Below are 24,556 nucleotides of genomic sequence, written 5' to 3'. Positions count from 1 at the left end.
GTCCAGCAGGGGGCAGAGCTGCTTGGCGCGCGCATGTGAGTGTGTGTGTGTGTGTGTGTGTGTGTGAGAGAGAGAGAGAGAGAGAGCTCAGCCTTTGCAAAGGACGGTGGAGAGACACGTGCTTCCATTGCCTGCCCTGCCCTAGTGGGTCTGCAGCCACACACCCCTCCCCTCACCGGCGCGGTGGCTGCCAGCAGCGCCCGCAGTCCGCCAGCACTAGTTCCAATGTCATGACCTTGCCCAGCCCGCGCTGCTGGGTGAGGCCTGAGCGCCGTGGTCGCAGTGGCAGCCTGCTCCTGCTCGGATGTTCGTCTCGGGGAGCGCGCCGGCGGCCCTGCTGGACACGGGCCGGCCCCCACGGTCACAGCGGCCGGATAAGGTCATCAGCTTCAGTAAGAGCCTGTCAGTGCCGCCCCGCGCCGGCTTGGTGTGGGTGGCACAGTTACTAACCCCGGTGTCTGGTGTCCATTCGGGCCTGGAGCCTCCCACTGCTCAGGGGTCACCACCAAATGCCGGGCAGCGGCTCCTGCTGGGTGTGCTGCCTGGCAGGGGCCCGTGCGGGGGGGGGGGGCGGGGGGGGCGGGAGAGGGCTCGCATTTCTAGAAAGATTTCTTGTCGCCTCTGAGTAGTTGGGACTCTCTCCTGGGCCCTAGCCGTCCGGCTGTTCAGTGAGCGATTCGCATGCGATGACTCTCCCGAGAGGGATCGTGCCTCTCCTGCTGGGGCCTTTGGCTGCATGTGCTGTGCTTTCGGCTGCGGAGAGAAGTGGCTGAGACTGAACGTGCCGAGGCGGAGACTCTGAAAAGGAACCCACGGAGGAGGCAGCGCGCCTCCCTCCGGAGCTTCCTGCGGGCTCTGCACCCGCCGGCACGGCATTCCCACGGCCATTCCCACGGCGGCGCGGCCGCAGCACGCCGGGTCATCTGGGCGTGGACGCCAAGGCCCTGGGGGAAACAGACAGCGAAACCATTTTCGTGGACAACTAGCTTTGTCACAATCTCCATTTGTGGGCAGTCAAAGCATTCCTACACGACAGGCTTAGCTGTTAGCTGTTAGCGTGGGCTGAACCGGAGGGAAACCTGTCCGTGAGGAGGAGGCTGCTGGGGGCCATCATTTACTTCAGGAACAAGTTTGCCCGGGAGTCAGTCGGGAGGAGGGCCCAGAGGGGGTGATGTGGGATTTAGTAGCCGGCTTCCCCCGCCCTCCGGCTTCCCCCGCCCTCCGGCTTCCCCTGCCCTCCAGTCGCTCCCAGATGCGCTCCCGTGGAGAAGCCAGAGCCAGCAGGAGCCGGTCGGACAGCTGCGGGGCCGGGTTGGGGCGTGTGACCCTGTGTCTGTATTGGCTGAGTCCCATGCAGGATCTTGGCAGCCACACGCACACCCAACACAGCTTTCTCTGCCGATTCTTGACTTGTCATTCGCTGGCTGCCGTTCATTTAACAATGCCTCCAGACAGCGTCTTTCTACTCGGTGGTCCTTCCCCTCCGAGCACTCCAGGGCTCGCTCCGCGCCCTGTCCCGGGGCTGGGGGGTGTGGAGTGGTACTGAGTCACCCTCTGAGCCTGTAGCAAGGCCAGGAATGTGGCGATGTTATGAGCTGTTCTGGTCTCCAGGCGGTTTTTGTGGTCACAGCTTTCTAGCTAGTCCTCTGCTTTGCAAACATCGGTTAAGCCCGTCTGAGATTTACGCACAGTAATTACATCCCTGGTGGAGGGGGAGCTCGGGGTCAGGGATAGGAAGTCAGATCCCAAAGCGAAGCAAATGAATCTCACTCAGTCACGCGCCTAAAATAGAAGCTGAGTGTGGAGCGATGATCCTCGATGTGACTCACACAAACTCTCTTCCTCGTCCAACACCAGCCTCTGGGATAAGGAAGTACAAGGAGGCACTCGAGTCTAAAACATTCCTAGAGCTTCATTTAGAAACCTGTGCCCCTGACATCAGCCAGGACTTGGGTTTCGTCTGTAAAAGGGTAACCATTGGTGGCTCTGAAGCCCCTTGGTTCTATATGATGCTACTTTCACGTTTTTAACGAGCAGAGGTATTTTAAGTGTTTTTATTGATTTTCAGAGAGAAGAAGGGAGAGGGAGAGAGAGATAAAAACACCAACAATGAGAGAGACTCATCAATGAGCTGCCTCCTGCACGCCCCCTACTGGGAATCGAGCCTGCCACTCGAGCATGTGCCCTGACCAGGAATAGAACTGTGACCTCCTGGTTCATAGGTCAATCTCAGCCACTGAGCAACACCAGCCAGTTGCCTTCTTCCCACATAATGACTTCAAAGGCCACAAGGCCTCAGTCTACCAGCAAGAATCTTAAAATAGACCTTGAACCCACTCGGGCTGTCAGTGTTGCGTGCAGTCGTGCTGTCATTCGGGAAGCTACCTGTGGTGTGTGCCTCAGCCTGAAAAGGACTTAGGATGTCAGTGCCTCTGTCCCAGGAAACGCGGGAGGGCACCCCAGATGCCCTGGGTCCTCTCTGTCGGTCTCAGCTTCTCAGGTTTGTCCCGAGGACCGCGGCCCCCGCCAGGGGCTGCAGAACACGCTCACAGTAGCCGAGCTTAGGGAGCAGCCCAAGTGCCCATCAGCAGATAAAAAGGCTGTGGGACATGGACACCATGCAGCCGTTCTCAGCTGTAAAAAGAAGGAAATCTAACCCTTTTCGACAGCATGGAGGGACCTGGGGAGCATTATGCAAGTGAAATAAGCCACTCAGAGAAAGACAAGTACCACGTGATCTCACTTATAGGTGGGATCTAATGAACACATAAACTAACAAGCCAAATGGAGACAGACTCTAGACAAAGAGCAGGCTGACAGATACGGGGGATGGGTAGGCGGGTGGAGGGATTGAACAAAAAGGAAAAGGAAAGGAAAAAACTCACAGACATAGACAACAGTGTGGTGATTGCGGGTGGCGGGAGGGTGGAGGAAGGTACAGGGAGATAAACGGTGAGGGAGGGAGACTTGAGTCAGGGTGGCGAACACACAGACAGTGCTCAGGTGACGTGCTGTGGAACTGAGCACCTGACACCTGTGTAATTTTGTTAACCAGGGTCACCCCAACACATTCAATAAAAAGGAAAAAGAGGAACACACTTTAGGTAGAGACTCACAGGCCGTCCTGAGGGAGAACATAGACGTGGCGGCCCCGTGCGGAAACCTCGTGCGATCAGAAAGGTTGACAGTCATAACTCCCCTTCGGATGAGCTGCCTTTGATCGTCCCCGATGTTTAGACATGATCTTTGTCCACAAAGGATGTGAGTCATCTCACCCGAATGTGAACAATGTGAAAAAAGGGAAATATGTTATCATCAGTTACAAAACAAAAAGGGGGCGGGGCAGGAGAAATACCGGCAGAATGGGGGAGCCGGAGGAGGAGGCGGCGAGAGCGAGCAGAGGCGCAGGGAATAGGAGGCGCTGCACACCAGCCTCCCCGCCTCCTGGTGAGCAAGGGGCAGGGGACAGTGCAAAGGTGTCCCCAAAGGAGACATTTTCCCCGGACAAGCACGCTTCCCCGGACCAGCCGCTGGGAATACTGTGTGTGTGGGGGGGTGTGGGGGGGTGTTCTTCCAGCTCGTCTGCTGCCCGCGGGCTGTCACTCTCCGGCCGGCGTCTGACGCGGTGCCTCCTTCCAGGGACCATGCAGCGCTCCTCCCGGGACGCGGGCGCCCGCGGCATCCCCGTCCCCGAGGACAGGAAGCTTTACGTCGTGGACTCCATAAACGACCTGCACAGACTCAACTTCTGCCCTGCGGGCTCCCAGCACCTGCTCCGTACGTGTGCGCTCGGCCCGCGGCCCCTAAGAACAACGGCTGCTCGCCGGGCTGGGCTGGGGGGCGGAGGGCGGGAGGCCTCAAACGCTTGCTTCAGAGATGCGGGGACTGGGCCACCCGTGCTCTTGGCGTCTGAGCCAGAGCTCCGGTCTGAGAAGCCCCTGCTGGGCCAGGAGGGACCACGGCCGGTCCCCGGGCGCCCCTCTCCCGACCCCTCTCACTTCGTGGTGACTTGCTGAGAAAACGTTCCACATGTCCATCTAGTTTCTAAAAACAGTAAAACTTTGTTGGGCAAAAACGTCAGTTTTCTACTTACAAATGACAGATTGCCCCAATTGAAGGGCTATAGGTTCGGGGCGAGAAAGCAAGGCAATCTGCTGACCGCCGAGGGCGTGTCTCGTCCCGGGCGTCGTAGGTGCCCCAGCAGGTGGCGCGGGGCCTCACCGTGTCCGGCGTGAACGCTGACTGCCCTGCACGGGCGTGGTTGCCGCGGGGCATTTGTCTCCTGTGCTCTAAGCTCTTACCGCGCCAACCTACAGCTGCTCGAGGCTCCTTCCAGATCTCTTCTCTCTTTACCTTAAAGCAGCCAGAGTTTCACCTGTTTCTCCCGCAGCCCGTCTCAGGAAAAGGCGGCGTGGCGCTTTGATTAGGAAGCAAAGCTGTTGAGGGGGTGACAGGAGGGACGGGGTAAGCCAACCCTGTCTGCTTAATTGGCTCACGTGGTGACCGCAGCAGGGGCCCGATGGTCGGTTACACCTCTGCAGAGTGATGAGGACCCGGTAGTGGGATGTCCAGTTCCGCTGACTAGCCGTGTGTGTGTGGGGGGGGGGAAGGGGGGTGGGGGGGCTCTCTGTGACGGCTGTTGTTTTGTGTTAGCGCCGGAGGAGAAGACCCCCGAGGCTGGTTCTCGCTCCGGCGATGGGCGCTCCCGCCTGCTCTTCCTGGGGCTGGTCCTGGCGCTGGTCGTCAGCCTGGTGCTGGTCGCCTTGGTGACCTTCCTCATAAGTAAGTACCCCCGACTGCACTGCTGGCGCGCATGTCCTTGCACGTCCTTCATCGCTGGTGGTTTCATTTGCTCGGCGAAGGCGCAGAGCGAGCCCCGGGGCCGGAGGTTCACAAACCCGGCAGCCAAGCCTCTCTACAGCCTCTGGTTCCTCCCGGGAGGCCCGGCGGTCAGGGGGTGGGCAGTTGACTCCGGTTCATTCCAGGTTTTCTAACCCAGCGCGTAGATTTGTCCATGAATTCGGGTCTGTAGCGAAGAGTCACAGGCGGTTCCTGACTCTCCCGAAAGGTCGCCCCCACATAAACGGGTGCTCCCCTCCGGCCCTGCCACACCCACCGGGGTGGTGAGGAGTTCCACGCCAGGAACTGTTAGGTGTGCCTACGGCCTGGGGCAGCCCGAGGGCCCCTTCTCCGGTGGGATGAGAGGCGGTGGATGGAGGATGAAGCTAAGATGCTGCTGGGTGCTGGGTGCTCACTCCGTCCCAGGGAGTCCGTGGGCTCAATGTGGAGACTCGGGCTTGGGGAGAGGAATGCACGTGCCCAAGGCCACACAGCTAACAAGGGCCCGATCGGGACTCAAAGGCATCAGAGACCACATGCGTTAGTGCCATCATTATGTGCCTCTTGTATGAAGAGGGTTTATTTTATTTTCTATTCGCTTCTAGTGTGTTCTCTTGGGGGCAAAGTCGTATTAAGAAGCAGAAAGAAGACGCGAAGAAGTGTCTCTTCTTATTGGGCAACGACTCTGTCCAGACACCGAATTCAGTAACTGAAGTCCTTGCTCTGCCCTCGAGGTGGTGCCGGGCCCTGAACTTGCACTGATGAGGGACCATGGGCCCGAGAGCTCAGCCCCCCATGTTCTCCCAGCAACACTGGGCTGCCAACCCGGGCCGAGTGGCTCCAGACACACTCCACGCCCACGGTCAAACAGGCTGGCCCCAAGGTCATGCAGGCTGGCCCCAAGGTCACGCAGGCTGGCCCCAAGGTCGCACAGGCTGGCCCCAAGGTCACGCGGGCTGGCCCCAAGGTCACGCAGGCTGGCCCCAAGGTCGCACAGGCTGGCCCCAAGGTCACGCGGGCTGGCCCCAAGGTCATGCAGGCTGGCCCCAAGAGGTTGTACAAAGCAGTCACCTGGTGGGTAACGTCAGTCCTCGGCCGGCCTCTCCCGGCCTCTGGGTTGCGCGGGCTGTTGGACAGGGCGTCCGCCCAGAGGGCTTGTCAGGGCTGAGCCGAGCGCCGACACGGGCCCCCGACTCCCATGTAACTCTCTGTTTTCCATCTTGAAGTTCAGACCGGAAGCAAGATGGACAACGTGTCGAGAAGACTGGCAGCTGAGGGGAAGGACATAGACGAGCTCAAGAAACTCAACAGCATGATCGTCAAGCGGCTCAACCAACTGGAGGCGGCACAGAACTAGAGAGACGTCTCCCCAGAGCAGCTGCCGGCCCCGAGCTTCCGCGCGGCGGGGCCTGTGCGGGGCCAGAAGCCGAGCCCCTGTTCCTGCAGGCAGCCCACCATCGGGGCAGAGAGCCCGTCCCGGGCCTGTCCTGGCACAGGATGGGAACCGCCGTAGGGCAAGGGGCGTGGGACTCGCAGCCGCAGGGACTCATTTCACGGCCGGCCTCCCGCGGTAAAGGGGTGAGGGGTGGCTGGCCTGAAGGACAACCAACAGGAAGCCCGAGGATCGGCCCTGTGCCCGCTCTCTTACCAAAGTGCTTCCTCACCAGAGCGAGGTCACGGCCCCAGGGAGGTTCCGGTGCCTCCCACGCCTTTGTCCGCTCCCCGATGAGTGACAGCATTCCTGTCCCAGGGAACCGGATGATGACAGGTCATCCTTTCAATAAAAGAGATTCTGCTCGGGGGATGGAACCTGGACTCTCATTCCCCCCGATGACCAGGGATGGGCGGGTGAGCAAGCCGGTTGCCTCCTGGCATTTGCTAGTAGCCACGTGGCTTGGGAAGAAACAGCAATGGGACAGAGATGAGGCCACTCGGAGGGGCAATCTAGGACCTGTTTTTAAACTTCCATTCAGTACAGCCGACAGGAAGCCCGGGTTCTTCCCATATGACTGGTGGGCGTCACAAGGAACCGTTCACAATTACTTCCCTGCTCAGCTGGAGCCTAAAGCTTCACTGGAGTCCCCCGAGCTGGCCTTGGCTGGTTACTTGAGGGGTACACGCTGTTTGACTGGCCCCTCCGGGCAGCCTCAGGGGCCAGTTCGGGCTATCTGTGTGATTGCAGCAGGCGGGGAGGGTCTCCAGGCGCCAGCACTGCCTCCCGTTTGCAATGGGAGCTGCGCGCTAACAGGGGAGAGACCCTGGTGCCCACGGTGCTTTCTTTCCGGGGAAGGAGGGCAATTCGGAAGGAGTGTGTGATGCCAGAGGGAGGGGAAGCGGTTGCTTCAGACCTAGGACAGCTGGGGCTACCTCTGGGGCAAGTGGCTACTAGGCTGCAAGGTCACCCAGAAGATGGTGAAGGCCATGGGACAGAGTGCTTGCCCGGGCAATCCGGCCCCCTGCTGTCTGCTCACCGAGGTGCCTTCCCTCCCCTGACCCTCCCCAGCTCCTACTCTCCCGGCCACCAAGTTGGGCACCTAACCAGGCCTTCCTCCTCCTCCTCCCCTCCTCCTTCCCCTCTTCCTCTTTCTCCTTCTTTTAATATATGTTTATTGATTTCAGAGCAGAAGGGAGAGGGAGAGAGAGTTAGACACATCAATGATGAGAATCATGGGTTGGCTGCCTCCTGCACACGCCCCTCTGGGGATCGAGCCCACCACCCGGGCATGTGCCCTTGATTGGAATCGAACCTGGGACCCTTCAGTCCGAAGGCCGACGCGCTATCCACTGAGCCACACCGCCAGGACAGGAATTATTAAACACTGTGTGGACTTTTACCTGCTGCGTTCCGGTCCCAGGGCGTTCTGGACTGGACGCTCTGGAAGCGAAAGGGAGCCGCCTTGCCGAGGCCTCCCCAGGGAATGCAGCCTCAAAGGACCCGGCGGCCCTTCCGTCCAGCCTCCGTCGTGGTCCGGGGACAACTCCCCAGCTGGTGATGTAGAAACTCTGGCCAGGGCAGCGACACCTGGCTTCAGAAGAAGAAACCCCAGGCTGGGACTCTCACAATCGCTGGTTTGATAACAGAAAGCTCTGGGCCGGGCCAACCACCACCGCGGGCGCCCAGGCCCGCAATCCTTCCTTTTGTCCCAACGCATCCTTTGGGGGCGGGAATTCCTAGTGATGGTCTTCCAGTGGACAGCACCCATGCCACCACCCCTGTGTCCTGTGAACACGGTCACACTGTGTTTTAATCCATTCACACAGGAATGCAGGCCCCTGCCCTGCACACAGCCCGTGGAAAGGGAGGGGCGGGAGGGAGCGCTTGGGATGAAACCGATAAATTAGGTAGCAGTCATTTGCATTTTCACAGGAGACAATTCCCCTCACCAGTGGGGGGGGGGGGGGAGGTATAAAACGTCTGCATCTCCATTGGACATCAAGGCTTGCGGGCTCAGTTTCCTGCAAGTTAACTTTTGCCCTTAAAAGTGTAGTGAGAGGCCCGGTTTGTAAACAGTCCCAGTTACTGGAGCCCAAACACTCTAGGGGGGGAGGAGGGGGGCACCTTCTCCGCTTTACCTGCAGTTCTGGTTCCAGCAGGTCGAGGCCCGGGTGCCTGTTGCATAGTCACCCGGTGAATTCCCGCCTGAAGGTTGGAAAGTGTCTGGGACTGGCCTTAGCTGACAGCTGTCCCCACGAGGCAGACAGTCACGGGTAGGTCCGTGCCCTCTGCGCCTGTGTCACCCCCACCCCGCGGGGCCTGCACTCAGCACTCAGCATCGTAGCTTCTCCGTTCCCAGCTCCGGCTCCGGTGCAAGTGCCACCAATGCTGTGGAATAACCGCAGCAAAGAGATGGGAACCGAGCCACCGGGTGAAAACCACATGGTGGGGGCGCGGTGGGGGGCGGAGGGCCGGCTCCGCAGAGGGAAGGACCCGCACCCGCAGCCGCGGGGCGGGGGGGAGGGGAATTCCCGGGGGGGCCCAGGCGGTGAAGGCCGGGCCGGGGCGGCAGAAAGAGCCCTGACGAGTGAGAGGCGAGGCGCCGGGGGCCTGCGGTGGGCGGCCGGCCTCCCGCGTCCTTGGGCTGTCCTTGCCGTCACGTGCGGGGAGGGTGCGCGGCCCCTCGGTCCGCCGGAATCAGGGGGAGAGGGAAGACCCGGAGGCACCGGTGCGAGAAGGAGCCAGGGCTCCGGGGACAGCCCCTCCCTCCGGAGCGAGCCACGCCCCGCGGAGACCGTGCGCCTTTGAAAAGCCTCCCCGGGTCTATTCTGGGGGGACAGGACGGCCCCCCGACAGAGGAGACCCCTGGCGGCTCCCCTGCCTCTCGCGGGGCCGGCGGCCCATCTTGGGGGCCCGCAGCCGAGCGCCCAGGGCGGGGCCCCAGGTGTCCGCGGGCGCGCGCCGGGCGCGTTCCGGCCGAGGGCGGGGCGCGGGGCGGAGCGCGGCGAGGGCGGCCCGGCCCGGCTCCTGCCTGCCGCCGGCCTGTGGCCCAGCGCGGGGACGTGTCGCCGGGAGAGGACGGAGCCATGAGCCGCCTGCCCCCGAGCGCGGCGGCGCTGCTGCTGGCGCTGCTGGCGGAGGTAGGGCCGGCCGGCCGGGCGCGCCGCCGGGGCGCGAACAATGCGGGGCCGGCGAGCGGGGCGGCGCGGAGGCGCCCGGGGGACCCGCCGCGGGGAGCGAGCGGTGGAGCGGCCGCGCCGCCGCCCCGGGTCCTGCGTGTGCGCGGCGCTGGGACGCGTAGGGACCCGGAGGTCGGGGGGCTCTCCGCGGCGCCCCCTCCTGTCCCCGCCCCGCCCCGCGGACGGCTTATTTCTCCCGCTTCGGGCGCCGCCCGGGACCCGGGAGACCTGGCCGCGCAGCGCCGCCGGGTCTCCTCCCCCGAGGGGACCCGGATCCCGGGGGGTGGGGGGGAGGGGGGAGGATGAGGGGCGCTGGAGCGGCGCAGGCGCAGAGGCGGGGTGGTGGGCGCGGGAGAGTTTGGGGGAAGTCCCGGGGGCCGGGGAGGGGAGGGGAGGGGCGGCCGGAGGGAGCGCTCCTGCGGGTGCCGAGGCGCGCGGGGCTCCGGGTGCGCGGGCCGCGTCCCCCGGGGCTGGGCGGGTGCGGGCAGCCCGGAGGGAACCGGGGGAGGACGGAGTGGGGAGCGCCTGGGGCCGCCGCCTCCTCGGGGACCCGCTGTCCCAGGCGGCGCCCTCCGCGGTGGGGGCACCCCCAGCTGCAGCGGGGACCTCAGCCCCCGAGCCGGCGGCATTTCCGGGCGCGGAGTGGGAGTTGGGGCTCCTGCAACTCTGCTCGACTTCCTCCTTCGGAAGGACATTCGCTCTCGTCCATGGGGCCGAGGGGGCGGCCCGGCCCCTGCGCCCCTGCCTGCCTTTCCGCGCGGGGCTGTGCGGCTCCCGGGCCGGCGTGCGCGCTGGGGCGGCGGCTCCCGGTTCTGAGCGCCGGGAAGTCGGGGTCACAGTTCCTGGGGAGGGACCTCCGCTCCCCGAGTGCTGGGGCCGCGGCTCCCGGTTCTGAGCGCCGGGAAGTCGGGGTCACCGTTCCTGGGGAGGGACCTCCGCTCCCCGAGTGCTGGGGCCGCGGCTCACGGCTCTGAGCGCCGGGAAGTCGGGGTCACCGGCCGTGGGGAGGGACGCTCCCTGGGAGGGAGGTGGGTGGGGAAGGGTTAGCCCCAGACGTGGTGGGGGTGGGGGGGGGGGAGAGTTTTGAGGAAGTCCCGGGAGCCGGGGAGGGAGCGGGGCGGCCCGAGGGTCTCGCTGCCCCCTGGCCGGGCGCCTTCATGCCTTTGTGGGTGCCTCCCTCTGGCACCCTTCCCTCTGGCACCCTTCCCAGGGCCCAGAATTGTGAAGCCGTAGGAACAACTTCCCCTGGGTGAGTCACCGGCCGCAGCGGAGCAGGACTCCAGGCCACTGTTTGTCCAAAAGCAGGGCGTCCGGACCTCCCGCCCCTTTACGGTCAGCGCCGGCTGGAACCCCAGCGTCCTGGTCATGGGCTGCCGGCCATCGCTGGGTGGGGCGCCGTGCCCTCCCTGTAGCCCTGACCAGACCGCCGCGGGGTTCTTGGCCAAAGAGCTGTTTGGGCCCTGGCTGGTGTTGCCCAGTGGTTAGCGTGCTGGCCGGCCCGGGAGGGTCCCAGGTTCAATTCCCTGGGTCGCAGGCTCCATCCCTGGCCCTGGTCAGGGCACCTGTGGGAGTCAGCCAATCAATGTGACTTTCTCACATCCATCGATGTTTCTCTCTCCTCTCCCTCCCCCTCTCCTCTCCTCCCTCCTCCATCCCTTCCACTCTCGCTGAAAATCAATGGGAAAATACTCTTGGGTGAGGATTAACAACAACAAAATGCCTGTTGTGTGGGAGGGCATGTCTCATCTGGATGGAGAGCTCGGCCATGTCCGAGAGGCTGATAAAGCAGCCGCGTGGCACACTGGCACCCACAGGTCCACGGTGCTTGCACTGCGCTGACAGTGAGCGGGCTGCGGGGTGCAGCCATCTCCCGCGATGATGATCCCACGGTGCCCGAGGAACTCGGGGCGTTTCTTTGTAACTCATCACCTGGAATCTTACACCGGAGATCTGGATCTGAGACGTTTGCCTCTTCAGTTGGTCGCCCGGGGTTTCGTCGCCAACATGGTATCAGAACGCCTGGGATGCGTTGCAGTCCCGAGCCCCGCACACAGCCCCCCGGGTGCGCCGTGGGGGCGCAGGGAGGGCAGACAGGGCAGGGAGGCCAGACAGCTCCCGCAGCCACTGGGTGTGTGTCGTGGTTCCGCTCGCCGAGCTGCTTGCATTGTGGTTGCGAGTTGATCATAAACCACCTGGAAGGTCGGGCCCTGGCGACAGCGGTGGCTCCACGCTGGCCCTCTGCTCCTCGCTGGTACCGCCCAGGGCCACAGTGGAGGGGACCTAACACCTGTTTGGAGACGGGCTCCCCCACCCTCATGACCCCCCACACTTCACCCCTTTGTGGAAACTCCCGTACCCGTTAGACAGAAAGGCTGCGTGTCCGTGTTTTTACTTCGCGGCACCCGGGTATCCGCCGTTCTGAGCGCCTTACACATACCCGCTCCCTAAAAGGAGCACAACAACAGCAGTGTCAACTCCTTCATTCTCTTGGCCACTCCTTTTCTCCCCACTTTTACTTCCGGGGGGGGGGGGGGAGGTGCTAAAGAGGTTGTCCAGAGGGGCCCTGCTGGGACCTGTGGGGGTGGAGTAAGCCCAGGCCGAGGGGCCCACTGCCTGTCCGGCCGAGGCCTCCTGGCTGCAGGCAGTTCGTGCGGGGAGTTGACACACAGGGAGTCCAGGCCGATGGCCACCTGGGAGGTAGTCACCCCATCAGACACGGGACCCAGCAGCTGGGCCTTTAGGACTCAGGCACAGGTCCTTTGGGAGCCGTGCCATTTAGCATCCAACTCCTGACACCGGGGTGGGGGTGGGGGTGGGGGGCGTGACGTGGGGCCGGGAGCCAGGGTGCCCGCCGGCCTCTCCAGGGCTGTCCGCCCTGCTGGCGGGCTCACCCGGAAGCCCAGACGGGCTTTAAGGAGCAGCCCTGACCGCACCCTCCTCCCCAGGTGGCTTCTCGGGACCCATCCAAGGTGACCTTTCCTTTTTAAAAAAATATATATATTTTATTGATTTTTTTACAGAGAGGAAGGGAGAGGGATAAAGAGTTAGAAACATCGATGAGACAGAAACATCGATCAGCTGCCTCCTGCACACGCCCCACTGGGGATGTGCCCGCAACCAAGGTACATGCCCTTGACCGGAATCGAACCTGGGACCCTTCAGTCCACAGGCCGACGCTCTACCCACTGAGCCAAACCGGTTAGGCAGGCCTTTCCTTTTTTGTATATATAAATATGTTTTTATTGATTTCAGAGAGGAAGGGAGAGGGAGGGAGGGAGAGAGAGACATCAATGATGAGAGAGGATCATGGATCCGCTGCCTCCCGCACGCCCCCAACTGGGAATCGAACCCACCACCTGGGCATGTGCCCTGACCAGGAATCGAACCGTGACCTCCTGGTTCATAGGTCAGTGCTCAACCACTGAGCCACACCAGCCGGGCCACGCAGTCATTTTTGTTCTGAGGGCTCCATCCTTACTGAAGTGAGCCCGGAAATGGGTGTAAAATCCCCCGGTGCAGGGCCGGGGCTCCCCGGTCCTTCCCCGGGGGTGCCCCCACCAGGTTATTTCAGTCCAGGCCCGGGCTCCGTATCTTCGTGATTCTCCCTGGCGCCCTGTACGCGAGGCAGCCACGTGTCGCAAAGTGGTTCTGGCGAAAGAACAGCCCTTCGGGGGCTAGAAGGGGCGGCTGCTCGTAGAGCCGTCGGACAGCGGACACTCTCTCTAACGCTGGGGCAGGTGAGAGGACTAGTGCGTATTTTTATCAAGTCCCGCGTGTGCTCACACCCAGGGGTTTGGAATCAGAACCCAGTCATGTGTCAGAGTTTTTGTGGGGTTTCTTCTGTCTCGGGCCAAATGTTTTCCATGCCCGGGGATCCAGTGAATGGGGCAGCCCCGGGTGCCAATTTTCTGAAATAATCCTCTTCAACCCGCCCACTCTGTGGAGTTTTTAGAATCTGAGCAACCTGCCATTTGAATGGGAAAGCAGCGTGGAGGGAGTTTTTCTCTGGGAGCTCCCGGGAGGCGGGTGCCTGCAGGAGCGGTGACAGTGATGCTTGAACAGGTGGGCGGGACGGTGCTGTGCGTGGGGAACCCTGGCTCCTGGGGGCCCGGAGGGCCTGGCCTCCTGCCCAGACTTGGACCTCTAACAGGCTCTGCTCTCTTTTGGCTTAAGTGACCCTAGACATTCACGGATAAGGCCACGATTTCTCTCGCCAGGGTGGCTGCTAATTTTCCCGGTTATCTCTTCTCACTCAAATGTCACCCTCTCAGGGAGCCTGTGTTGACCACCCCATATAAAATGCCACCCTTTCCCTGCCCAGCCCCCTCACTCTGCCAGTTCCCTCCCTGCTCTGTATCTCTTACCTCCCAGTATGATGGGATTCATTCTCCACCATCTAAGCATTAGAGGGGCAAAGGTTTTGCTCTCTTTTCCTCTTCTTTTTAAAAAATATATTTTTATTGATTTCAGAGAGGAAGGGAGAGGGGGAGACAGAGAGATAGAAACATAATGATGAGAGACAATCACGGATCGGCTGCCTCCTGCATGCCTCACCCTGGGGATCAAGCCTGCAACACAGTCATGTGCCCTGACCGATAATCGAACCCGTGACCTCCTGGTTCGTGGGTCGATGCTCAACCACTGAGCCACGCCAACTGGGCTACATAATGATTTTTAAGTACATTTCACATTACTTCTTTCGTCTCATTTTCTTAACGCCTGTCCACATCTGTCTGAGTACTGTTTTTATTTTTTATAATATAAAATTGTATTATGCTCACTTTAAAGATGAAAAGTCTGGCCCATTTAGTGAGTAAGAAGGCAGAGCATGAAGTCGAATTGCATAGCTGTAAATATGATGCTCTTTCTGCTGCCCGTGGCTGACTTGGTCAGTGATGAACTCCCTGTTCTTAGACCCTGGTGTTAATCCTGCTTCTGTCAAAACGTAGCAGCATGGCCTAGCCAGTTTGGCTCAGTGGATAGAGCGTCAGCCGCGGGACTGAAGGGTCCCAGGTTCGATTCCGGTCAGGGCACACGCCAGGGTTGTGGGCTCGATCCCCAGAAGGGGGCGTGCAGGAGGCAGCCAATCAACGATTCTCTCTCATCATTGATGTTTCTATCTCTCCCTCTTCCTTCCTCTCTGAAATCAATAAAAATGTATTAAAAAATTATTAAAAAACAAACAGCATGACTGAGGACATTTTAATCAAGTGCAGTAGGTGAGGACACGTCTGTTATGCATAGAATCTAGCATCATTTCCTGCTCTCAAGTTAACTGTTCAGTACACCTTTACACTCACAAGTGTGTGTCTGAATCCTTTTTTTTTAAATTTGGTGTCCTTGATGGGTTTGTGCCATCTACAGCTTTATCACTCCATTGATCCAGCTGACTCATAGAAAGGTCGAGCAGCGCTCCGTCACAGCTGGAGACTTAGGCTGGGACTGAGACCGATGAGCGAGGCTGGGACGTGGGGACACCGGTGGCCTTCGTTTTAAAGAGTCTGAACTCCGCTCGGATGGGACGTGTGCTGACGTGTTGGGTCGTGTGCCCTGGGTGGGGGGAGATGCATCCACAAGTGGGAGCCCCGAGCACTAGGAGCAGACGGCTAAGTGTGGGGGCTGTTTGCACTCACACGGCCGGCCCAGCGTGCTGGGGAGTCAGGAGTGTGACCTTCACTGGTTGGGGTTGAGGAGCCCTGTGCTCCGTGAAGACGGGGAGGCAGTGAGCATCGGCAGAGAGCATTGCCGGGCGCACAGCTGTGCACTTCACCCCTCCTGACCAGGGAACGGCAGCCTCGGGCAGAGCAGAGAATCCTCTACCTCAGGTTTGGGATGGGCCCGTTGAGGGCTTGAGGCGCAGGGGACCCTGGACGGCAGTTAAGTTTTGTGCCTGGAGGGTGTCTTGTTGGTTGGGGTGGCTCTAACCTAATTCCACCTCCTGGCTTGGGGACTTGGGACTGCACTGAACTGCCCCCTAGACCCCTCCTTTTGGAAAAAAAAAAATCTTGAATCCCGAATGCACAAATAGCTGGTATGCCAGATGTACCTCGTTTCTGACAGCCTCCGGCGTGAACACAGACACCAGGAGGGAGATCGTGAGACGCAATCGGCTCGCGTGTCTGTGCCGGTGACTCCCTGAGTGCTTCCGAGTTTGATTTATTTTAGGAAGACTGACAGCTGTAATTATGTTGTCAAAGCCTTTGTCATTCTCACGGGAGCGACAACAGGGAAACCCAGACGGGAAGCCCCGCCCTGACTCTGCCCCGGGCCAGGCCTGGACCCCAGCCTGCCCTTCCTAGAGCGAGTGAGCTCCGTCAGCAGCTGCGTCTCGGGAGCCCGTCTTGTCGCCATGGCGCCCCGGCGCCTGCCTGGATTAGCGCCGTGCTCAGGCCGAGGCCTCGGGGAGGACCGGGCTCCCGGCCGCCTCCTCTCCTCCTTCTGTAAGTGAAGGCCTTTTTCAGGGACAGTCGGCCCAGCTCTGCCTTAGGAGGGAGGTGGGTGTTCGACCTGGGTCTCCCCGGGTTTTTGGAGGTGATGGGATGTGGGAGGGAGACAGGCAGCTTTGGAGCCGGACAGACCTGCGTTTCCAGCGTTGTCACGTCCCCGAGTTCACTTATAACACCGGGCGCTCACGCTTGCCTGGCAGGAGATCCGTGCTCTTAGAGATCCTGCGTGAGCCCTGGCCAGTTTGCTAAGTGGTTAGAGCATCAGCCCGCAGACCAAGGGGTCATGGGTTCCATTCCCGGTCAAGGGCATGGACCTCGGTGGCAGGTTCGATCCCCAGCCTCGGTCGGGCCACGTGGGAGGCAACCAATTGATGTGTCTCTCTCACATCGATGTTTCTCTCTCACCGTCTCTCCTCCCTCCCTTCCACTCTCTCTAAAAATCAGTGGAAAAAAATATCCTGGGGTGAGGATTAAAAACAACAAAAAGGATCCTGTGAGTGTGCAGGTTTGTCCAATAGTAAATAAATGTCTATCAACAGTGGCTGCTGGCCCTACTGTGTGCCGTTTGCATCTGATAGGGACCGACGTGGAAGATGGGAATGGGAACACATTGGCCACCTGTTCTAGCCACGGAGCCGGGAACAGCCTCTGAGGGCGAGGCCATCCTCCCGGGAGGCAGGCGTGCTGTGCAGAGCTTCTGAAATCAGCGCCGCCGCTTCCAGATCCAGAAGGCGCTTGTATTAGTCCCAGTCTACCTGCCCCCTGGGTGCCTGCCCCCTGGGTGCCTGCCCCCTGGGTGCCTGCCCGAGCCCGCAGGGGCACAGCCCTCGACTGTGACGGCCCCACGCCTTCCCCTCCTCCCACGTCCCTGGTCCCCACGCTGCCCCTCCCTCTCCCCGCCCTGGTTCAACTCAACATCCTTTTTGTGTTTGCTCAGCCCTCACTTTCCCCTCCGGTGGGATTCCGTTTGCCCCCCGACTGTGGAAAAGGGGAACCAGCCCCCCTGCCTCTGCCGAGTGACCCCTCCCCCCTCCGCGTTTCTTAGGAGCAAAGAGCCGACCTTCCGTCCTCTTTCTTGCGCATTAGAGTCGGACTGGACGCTGAGCGCGCCGCGTGCTGACTGCTCCCCACGCAGGGGCACCGGGGAGGTGCCTGCCTGCAGGCTGGGTCCCAGGTCGCCTCTCCTGGCTTCCAGGGCGTCGCCTGCCTCTAAATGAGCACACCCACTGACTTTAGAGGCCATTAGACTCCCGCAAGTGTGGCCAATCCGGTTCCATCCCGTGACCTGGGACGGGGAATGGCAGCCTCAGGGCGGTGTTCGAAAGCTGCCTGGACCGAGAGCCGGGGCTGTGGTGGGGAGGGGGCGTGCATGCTTTATGCTTAATTTGCCAGCCAAACCTGCAGCCCTGAGTTCCTGAGCTAGTGCCCCCCCGCCCCCCCACCCCCTTTGCTTCAGGCCATGCTGTTCCCTCCTCTGGGGTCTTTCTGTCCTCATGTCACAGCCAGCCTTTCCCAGGAGGCCGTTCTGAGCCCTCAGGCCAGCGGCATCTCTCACTTGCAGATGCGGAGCTAGGACGCAGCTTTATTGAGTGAGAAGAAAGCTGATGCACTCTAATGGTGGAGGGACGAAAGGAGGGACAAGAAACACAACACGGGTGTGGCCTCAGTTCAGCGCCCAGCGCTGCTGCGAAGTTGCTAAGCCTGCTGCTCGCTTTGCTCAAGGTTCAGCCATGAACATCCTGGACCGGCTGTTACCCGGACGTGACTTCCTCCGTGTAGTTTCCGCCCCTTCATTTGCATGTGGCACTAACCGATCCCTGTGGACCTAGTCCGACCCTTCATTTGCATGAAGGGATTACCGTGTGGTTTTGCCTTGATCACCTGCCTGTCTTCTCCCCGGAGTGCTGCTGGGTTGCTGCCTAAATCCGAGCCCCCTGGGCTGCAGCTCCTGGGCTCCAACAAATGCTTTTATATTCTTACTTCCCGTCTGAAGTTAATGCTGGTCGGAAGGTTCTTCACAAAAAGCTGGACATCTGGCTTTTCCTGTAATGTTACCTTCTCTACGGTGAAGCTCCCAGGATTGTGAGCCAACAACTCACGGGCCTGGGCGGCCGGGGAGAGGACCATCCTGACTCGGTGTCCAGTGAGCGCCCTCGTGATTGGCACCCTGCTGCCTGTGCGCGGAGGTCTCTGTGAAGGTCTCTACCTGCCGCCTCTGGGATTGACCTGGTCCTGTAACCCCCCGAAGCTGGCGAGACGTACTGGTATAAAGGGACACGCTGAAATGACAGATCCCTGTACTTCAATGTCAGAGAACAGGTCTCCCCAGTAAAACCAGCCACAATGTCCTGCCAAGCCTCAGGTGGCATCACAGTTACCAGTAAAAAGAGCCAGGTCACCTGGCTGCTGCTCCCCAACTCCTCCCACCTGGTGGCCGGGGCGTCACCTTGTCTTCCTCCCCAGCGTGGGAACGGGACAGGGCCTGGCCTGGCGGTCAGCGGGCCTCACGTGGGGCCGAGAACAATACCGAAGCCCGTGCTGCGTCCTAGAGCTGTGCGCGCCCCCAGCTGGCCCTGCGCACCCCCCAGCTGGCCCTGCGCACCCCCCCAGCTGGCCCTGCGCACCCCCCAGCTGGCCCTGCGCATCCCTCACAGCTGGCCCTGCGCATCCCTCACAGCTGGCCCTGCGCACCCCCCCCAGCTGGCCCTGCGCACCCCCCCCAGCTGGCCCTGCGCACCCCCCCCAGCTGGCCCTGCGCACCCCCCAGCTGGCCCTGCGCACCCCCCAGCTGGCCCTGCGCATCCCTCACAGCTGGCCCTGCGCCCCCCCCCAGCTGGCCCTGCGCACCCCCCCAGCTGGCCCTGCGCACCCCCACAGCTGGCCCTGCGCACCCCCCCAGCTGGCCCTGCGCACCCCCACAGCTGGCCCTGCGCATCCCTCACAGCTGGCCCTGCGCCCCCCCCCCAGCTGGCCCTGCGCACCCCCCAGCTGGCCCTGCGCACCCCCCCAGCTGGCCCTGCGCACCCCCCCAGCTGGCCCTGCGCACCCCCCAGCTGGCCCTGCGCACCCCCCAGCTGGCCCTGCGCATCCCTCACAGCTGGCCCTGCGCCCCCCCCAGCTGGCCCTGCGCACCCCCCCAGCTGGCCCTGCGCACCCCCCAGCTGGCCCTGCGCACCCCCCCAGCTGGCCCTGCGCACCCCCCCAGCTGGCCCTGCGCATCCCTCACAGCTGGCCCTGCGCATCCCTCACAGCTGGCCCTGCGCCCCCCCCCCCCAGCTGGCCCTGCGCACCCCCCAGCTGGCCCTGCGCACCCCCCCAGCTGGCCCTGCGCCCCCCCCCCCCAGCTGGCCCTGCGCACCCCCCAGCTGGCCCTGCGCACCCCCCCCAGCTGGCCCTGCGCACCCCCCCAGCTGGCCCTGCGCACCCCCCAGCTGGCCCTGCGCACCCCCCCAGCTGGCCCTGCGCACCCCCCCAGCTGGCCCTGCGCATCCCTCACAGCTGGCCCTGCGCCCCCCCCCAGCTGGCCCTGCGCCCCCCCAGCTGGCCCTGCGCACCCCCCCAGCTGGCCCTGCGCACCCCCCAGCTGGCCCTGCGCCCCCCCCAGCTGGCCCTGCGCACCCCCCCAGCTGGCCCTGCGCATCCCTCACAGCTGGCCCTGCGCCCCCCCCCAGCTGGCCCTACGCCCCCCCCAGCTGGCCCTGCGCACCCCCCCAGCTGGCCCTGCGCATCCCTCACAGCTGGCCCTGCGCCCCCCCCCAGCTGGCCCTGCGCCCCCCCCAGCTGGCCCTGCGCACCCCCCCAGCTGGCCCTGCGCCCCCCCCAGCTGGCCCTGCGCACCCCCCCAGCTGGCCCTGCGCATCCCTCACAGCTGGCCCTGCGCCCCCCCCCCAGCTGGCCCTACGCCCCCCCCAGCTGGCCCTGCGCACCCCCCCCAGCTGGCCCTGCGCATCCCTCACAGCTGGCCCTGCGCCCCCCCCCAGCTGGCCCTGCGCCCCCCCCAGCTGGCCCTGCGCACCCCCCCAGCTGGCCCTGCGCCCCCCCACCCCACCCAGCTGGCCCTGCGGCAGCACCCAGCCCGGCTTTCATTTCCCCTCCAGTGGGCTTCCGTTGGCCCCTTCCGCCGCCCAGTGACCCTCCCCCTCCCTCTCCCCTCCCCTCCCCCTCCCCTTCCGCGTTTCTTAGGAGAAAGGAGTCGACCTTCCGGCCTCTTTCTTGCGCATTTGGACGTGGGCTTGGCCGGGAACACGGACCTGGGGGACGTGCTGGGAGGAGCGTGTGGAGTCGGACTGGACACAGGGCGCGCCGTGTGCTGACTGCTCCCCACGCAGGGGCACAGGGGGAGCGCCTACCTGCACGCCAGCCGGGCCCCAGGGTCCCGGGTCCCAGATGGGCAGTTTGCAGAATGCGGGTCAACAGAGCGCGGCTCCTCTCGCTCGCTCACACACGGAGTAATCTCTGCTTTGCTGGTTCCTGCACCTGCCAACCTGAGGCTGCCCTCGCCCCAGGCCTGAGGCCTGCTGGGGGCGGGGGGGGGGGGTGCCTGACGCAGCCTTCAGGCGGCTGCACCCTCCCGGCTCTGCACCCCGCCACCCAGGGCTGCTCGCTGCACCTCAGAGTCGGGCCCTCCTTCCGGCTTCTGTTGCGATCTGCTCTGGGCACCACATGCTCGTGACCAGCTTTAGTCTGGGAACCGCGTTAGACGGGAGGAGATTGCGGAGCTAATGCCGAGGGCCTGCATGCCGCTCGCTGGTTCACACCACCGGAACGCCCTCCGCTGCCTTCTCCGTCTGCGAAGAGACCTGCGTTGACCTAGTCCCGTTCAGTCAACTTCAGGCTTCGTTTGTACTTCACTGGTTTTCCTGCACGTCTCCTGTCCCCGGACCCAGTCCCGGATGCCGGACCCAGTCCCGGATGCCGTATGGAATGAGTTCGTGCTTGCTTCAGTTTTCAAACACTTCCTGTTCCTGTCGCCGCCTCCCCTTCTCTTGAGGCGTTCTCTCTGCACAGTCACTAGCAACTGTGAACTCCCTGGGAAGAGGGACATACTCGTCTGTGAACTGATTTTTAACATCGGAGCCTCCGCCTCCCCCCCTCCTTCCCCAGGGATGGGTCTGCGGGCCTGGAAGGTGTAAGCCTCAAGCAGGTGCCAGCGGAGGCCCCCCAGGAGCCGAGGGACAGGATCAGCGGTGGCCCTCAGACACAGCTCTCCCCCGGGCTCTGTCGGGGTGTCACCGGGTGACCCCGAGCTGGGACTGCACACCAGTTTGGGAGTGCGCCTCCGCTTCCCTGCGGGGTGCCTGCGGTTACGCAGTGTCTGAGATGATAGGGCCGAGGAGGGAACACATTCTCCGGCCGGCCCGGCCCAGGCACCGGTGGTTGTGCCCACGCCGCACACCCGTTGGCTGTGTGCTGCTCTGTGTTGGTGGGGGGACGCTGGGAGGGGTCAGGTAGGTCAGCCCTTGAGGGTGGGGGCGACAGGACCAACGTGACATGGACGGCTCCCGTGGTCTAACCAGGCCAGCTCCCTGGCACACGGTCGACCTTTCTCTCCCGCTTGGTGGGGGGTTGGGGCCCAGGGCAGACTCTGCAGCAAACAGCTCTGGGCTAGTGCAGCTGAAGGACAGGCTGGGATTCATTTATTTTGTGAGCTAAACAGAGATGGGTTGCCTCGCCAGGAAATTTAGCCGGCATTTGTACCATTATTTCTGTGAGAAAAGGGTCCTAACCTCTAGATCACCAATTTATTTATTTAAAAAAAATTTTTCTTAAAAAATATTTTATTGATTTTTTACAGAGAGGTAGCGAGAGGGATAGAGAGCTAGAAACATCTATCAGCTGTCTCTTGCACACCCCCTACTGGGGATGTGCCCGCAACCAAGGTACATGCCCTTGACCAGAATCGAACCTGGGACCCTTGAGTCCGCAGGCTAACACTCTATCCACTGAGCCAAACCGGTTTCGGCTAGATCACCAATTTAGATGCAGACTTTGGAACCACGATCTGTTTCTGAGTTGGGACGGATCGGTGTTAATTCTTGGGGCCTGTGTGTGGCCACGTTTAGGTGCTGTATGTACAAAACATCTGCCCCTCGTGGGCCCCGGAAGAACAAGGACTCCTTGCGGTCAGTTGGACGTAAACTCTTGGCAGAGACCCCTCACTGGCTGCGTTTCTGACTGGGCTGCCCGCCTCCTGCCCTGAGTCCGCCAGGAAAAGGGAGCCTCTAGGATAGAAATTGCACCAATAGGACTGAGACTTTCCCCGTCCAATCAGAGCTGTGCAGCTATTCCCTCATTTGCATCTTCACTGATTAATCAGAGCAGCTTTATTCTGGCCAAGCAGTATGGTGCTATTTGGACCAATCATAATGTGGGGTCCTCATTTGCATAAGAACGGACCAATCAGGAAATGGGGGCGGGTACATGTTCCTATATAAGCCAGCTTCACCTCTGCCTCAGGGGAGTGCACTTTCAGTTTCCATGGAAGGCTGCATTTCCTGGGCTGGGGCTGGGGCTGGGGCTGTAGCATGAGCTGGAACATCCGAGCTATAACACCAGGGCCTCCTCGCTGTTCCACAGCCGAGCTGTTTTCACTGAATAAAGTCTCTCCCCTCCTTGCACCCCAAATTGGAGATTTCTGTTGGTGTTGAATTGATGACAGCAACCTTTAGGTGACACCCCATTGTTCTGTGTAGTTGTTTGTATAGTTGGTTTAGCAACCATTTATTTATTATTTATTTATTTAGTTTTACTTTTTTTATTGATCTTAGAGAGAGGAAGGGAGGGAAGGGGAGAGAGAGAAACATCGATGTGAGAGAAACATGGGTCAGTTGCCTCCCGCATGGGCCCTGACCTAGGATCGAACCTGCAACCCGGGTATGTGCCCTGACCAGGAATCGAACCCGCCACCTTTGGGTGTACAGGATGATGCTCCAACCAGCTGAGCCACACCTGCCAGGGCAGCAACCATTTCTCGAGCCCCACTACGGCCATCGTTGTCCCAGGAGCCTGGCCGGAAGGCGGAATACCCAGGACTCTGTCCTCAAGACCTCACAGTCCGTCAGGGAAGCACGTGAACTCCAGCCAAGGCAGGGCCTGGGGCGCTTGCTCCTGGGAGACTGAGTACCCGGTGGTGAATTTTCAGAGCCTGGTGTCTCTTCCTTTGGGCCTGCATTTGGCCATTTCACAGCTCATTCCTTTTGCTCTAAGGACAGGCAGGGGCGGGGGCGGGGCGGGGGGGATAGGGAGAAATGGAACTCAGTTGTCTGAAGCTTTGTTGCAAAGGGGCGAATACCCAGTGACATGGCACTCTTAAGTCACCCGAGGATTTCATCTGTGTTGGCCTCGCTGCCCGTTTTCATTGATAACGGATAATGGATTCGATGGCTTTAATTTTCTGAACAAAGTAAGGCGTGAATATGGTTTTAAAAGGTGAGAGCGCCTCTCGCGCCCACTACCTCCCGATCGTAGACTCTGCAGCGGGAGTGACTGCTAGGTTTCTTTTGCAGTCCTCTGAGTTAAAAAAAAATTACACACTCAGATACTTGGTTAAAGTACACAGATGGGATCACATTATACACAATGTTCTGCATCCTTTTTCTTATTTTGTGAGCGGTGTTTCTTGGAGTGTTCCCGTATCGGCATGCACACACCCACTGCCTCCCCTTTACAGTCACAGCGTGTCCCTTTGTGCGGATGAGCGCTCACCGGCTTTCTTGCGATGGACGTGGAGTTCATTTCTCCCTTTCCTGTTGAACACAGTGCCCCATGAACGTCTTGGCCGGTGTGTGCCTTACGCTCTGTCGCAAGTTCGCACGGAGGGATTGTTCCGTTTGTCATCAAACCGGGGAAGGTCGCCGCTGACCGTGCCTCTCGGCTGGGCTGTGGCTCCGCCAGGCTGTGGGTTGTTCCTTGAGAAGATACCTGAGCATGAGGCTACAGAAAGGCCCAGATGTGTGGGAGGCCCTGGCTAAATGTTTGCCTGGGCTCGGAGAGGGCGGGAGGGGCCGCTAGGTCAGAGGTGACAGGTCCAGGTGGCATTCTGGTGGCTGGCCGTCCGTCCGCACTGTGGCTGCGTGAGAGCTGGCTTTTCGATGACCTGGTTGGGAGAGATGAATCGGGGAGAGGGGGCAGCCGTCGGGAGGTGATTGGTTCGTCACGGCCTGGGGAAGGGGGCAGTCCTATTCTGTGGGCTTTGCACACGTTCCTTCTAAAATGTCAGCAGGGAGGCTGGGGGGCAACCTGCGGTGGGGGGTCCCTCTGTGCCTTTTGGCTTTGCTCCCGAAGCCGCTGTCCTTACCAGTCTCTCTGGGCATTTCTGTCCGCCCAAGGCAGACGCTGGTATCTCCTCCTGAGTCTGCTGGGGAAGTCGTGGCCCCGCTGGAAAGGAGGGGTGGGCAGAGAGAGAACCGTCGGTGACGAGAGAGCCTCCCTGATCGGCCGCCTCCTGCAGGCCCCTGCTGGGGACCCAGCCCACCACCCGGCCATGTGCCCGGACCGGAATCGAACTGTGACCTCCTGGTTCCTAGGTCAGTGCTCACCCACGGAGCCACGCCGGCCGGGCTAAAGGAGTGGGTTTTGAAAGACAGGTCTGTTCTGCCAGGTGGGGCCCTGAGTGACGAGGTTGGGCGCGCCTGAGCTCTCCGTTCTCGGTCACTTCC

General features: G+C 61.5%; 2 protein-coding genes across 3 annotated transcripts in view; both read left to right on the top strand.

The window, feature by feature from the left end:
• Nucleotides 1-90: 90 nt before the first annotated feature.
• Nucleotides 91-6,632, top strand: LSMEM1 (leucine rich single-pass membrane protein 1). 2 transcript variants are annotated; one of them, XM_079785584.1, is made up of 4 exons: nucleotides 91-392; nucleotides 3,640-3,777; nucleotides 4,654-4,782; nucleotides 6,066-6,632. In XM_079785584.1, exons 1-4 carry the CDS (start codon nucleotides 305-307, stop codon nucleotides 6,194-6,196), a joined length of 486 nt encoding a protein of 161 aa, XP_079641710.1. In that variant the 5' UTR covers nucleotides 91-304; the 3' UTR covers nucleotides 6,197-6,632. The 2 variants fall into 2 exon arrangements, with proteins under 2 accessions (XP_079641710.1, XP_079641711.1); XM_079785585.1 differs by having other exon boundaries at nucleotides 5,445-6,084.
• A 2,623-nt stretch (nucleotides 6,633-9,255) lies between these two features.
• Nucleotides 9,256-24,556, top strand: part of VOPP1 (VOPP1 WW domain binding protein) — a 36,154-nt gene continuing 20,853 nt past the window's right edge. Inside the window, 1 exon segment of the mRNA XM_079785583.1 lies at nucleotides 9,256-9,414. Within this exon segment, the coding sequence (XP_079641709.1) occupies nucleotides 9,361-9,414 (54 nt within the window). The 5' untranslated portion in view covers nucleotides 9,256-9,360.

This window comes from Cnephaeus nilssonii (genome assembly GCF_951640355.1).
Source record: "Cnephaeus nilssonii genome assembly, chromosome: 12".
Classification (NCBI taxonomy): Eukaryota; Metazoa; Chordata; class Mammalia; order Chiroptera; family Vespertilionidae; genus Cnephaeus; species Cnephaeus nilssonii.
The sequence above is the reverse complement of the archived record's forward strand: the minus strand, read 5'-3'. Positions and strand labels throughout refer to the sequence as shown.

Coding starts and splice junctions, on each gene's coding strand:
- LSMEM1 (XM_079785584.1), top strand. CDS start 305: ATGTTCGTCTCGGGGAGCGCGCCGGCGGCCCTGCTGGACACGGGCCGG. Junction 393..3,639: donor GGATAAGGTCATCAGCTTCA/GTAAGAGCCTGT, acceptor GCCTCCTTCCAG/GGACCATGCAGCGCTCCTCC. Junction 4,783..6,065: donor CTTGGTGACCTTCCTCATAA/GTAAGTACCCCC, acceptor TCCATCTTGAAG/TTCAGACCGGAAGCAAGATG.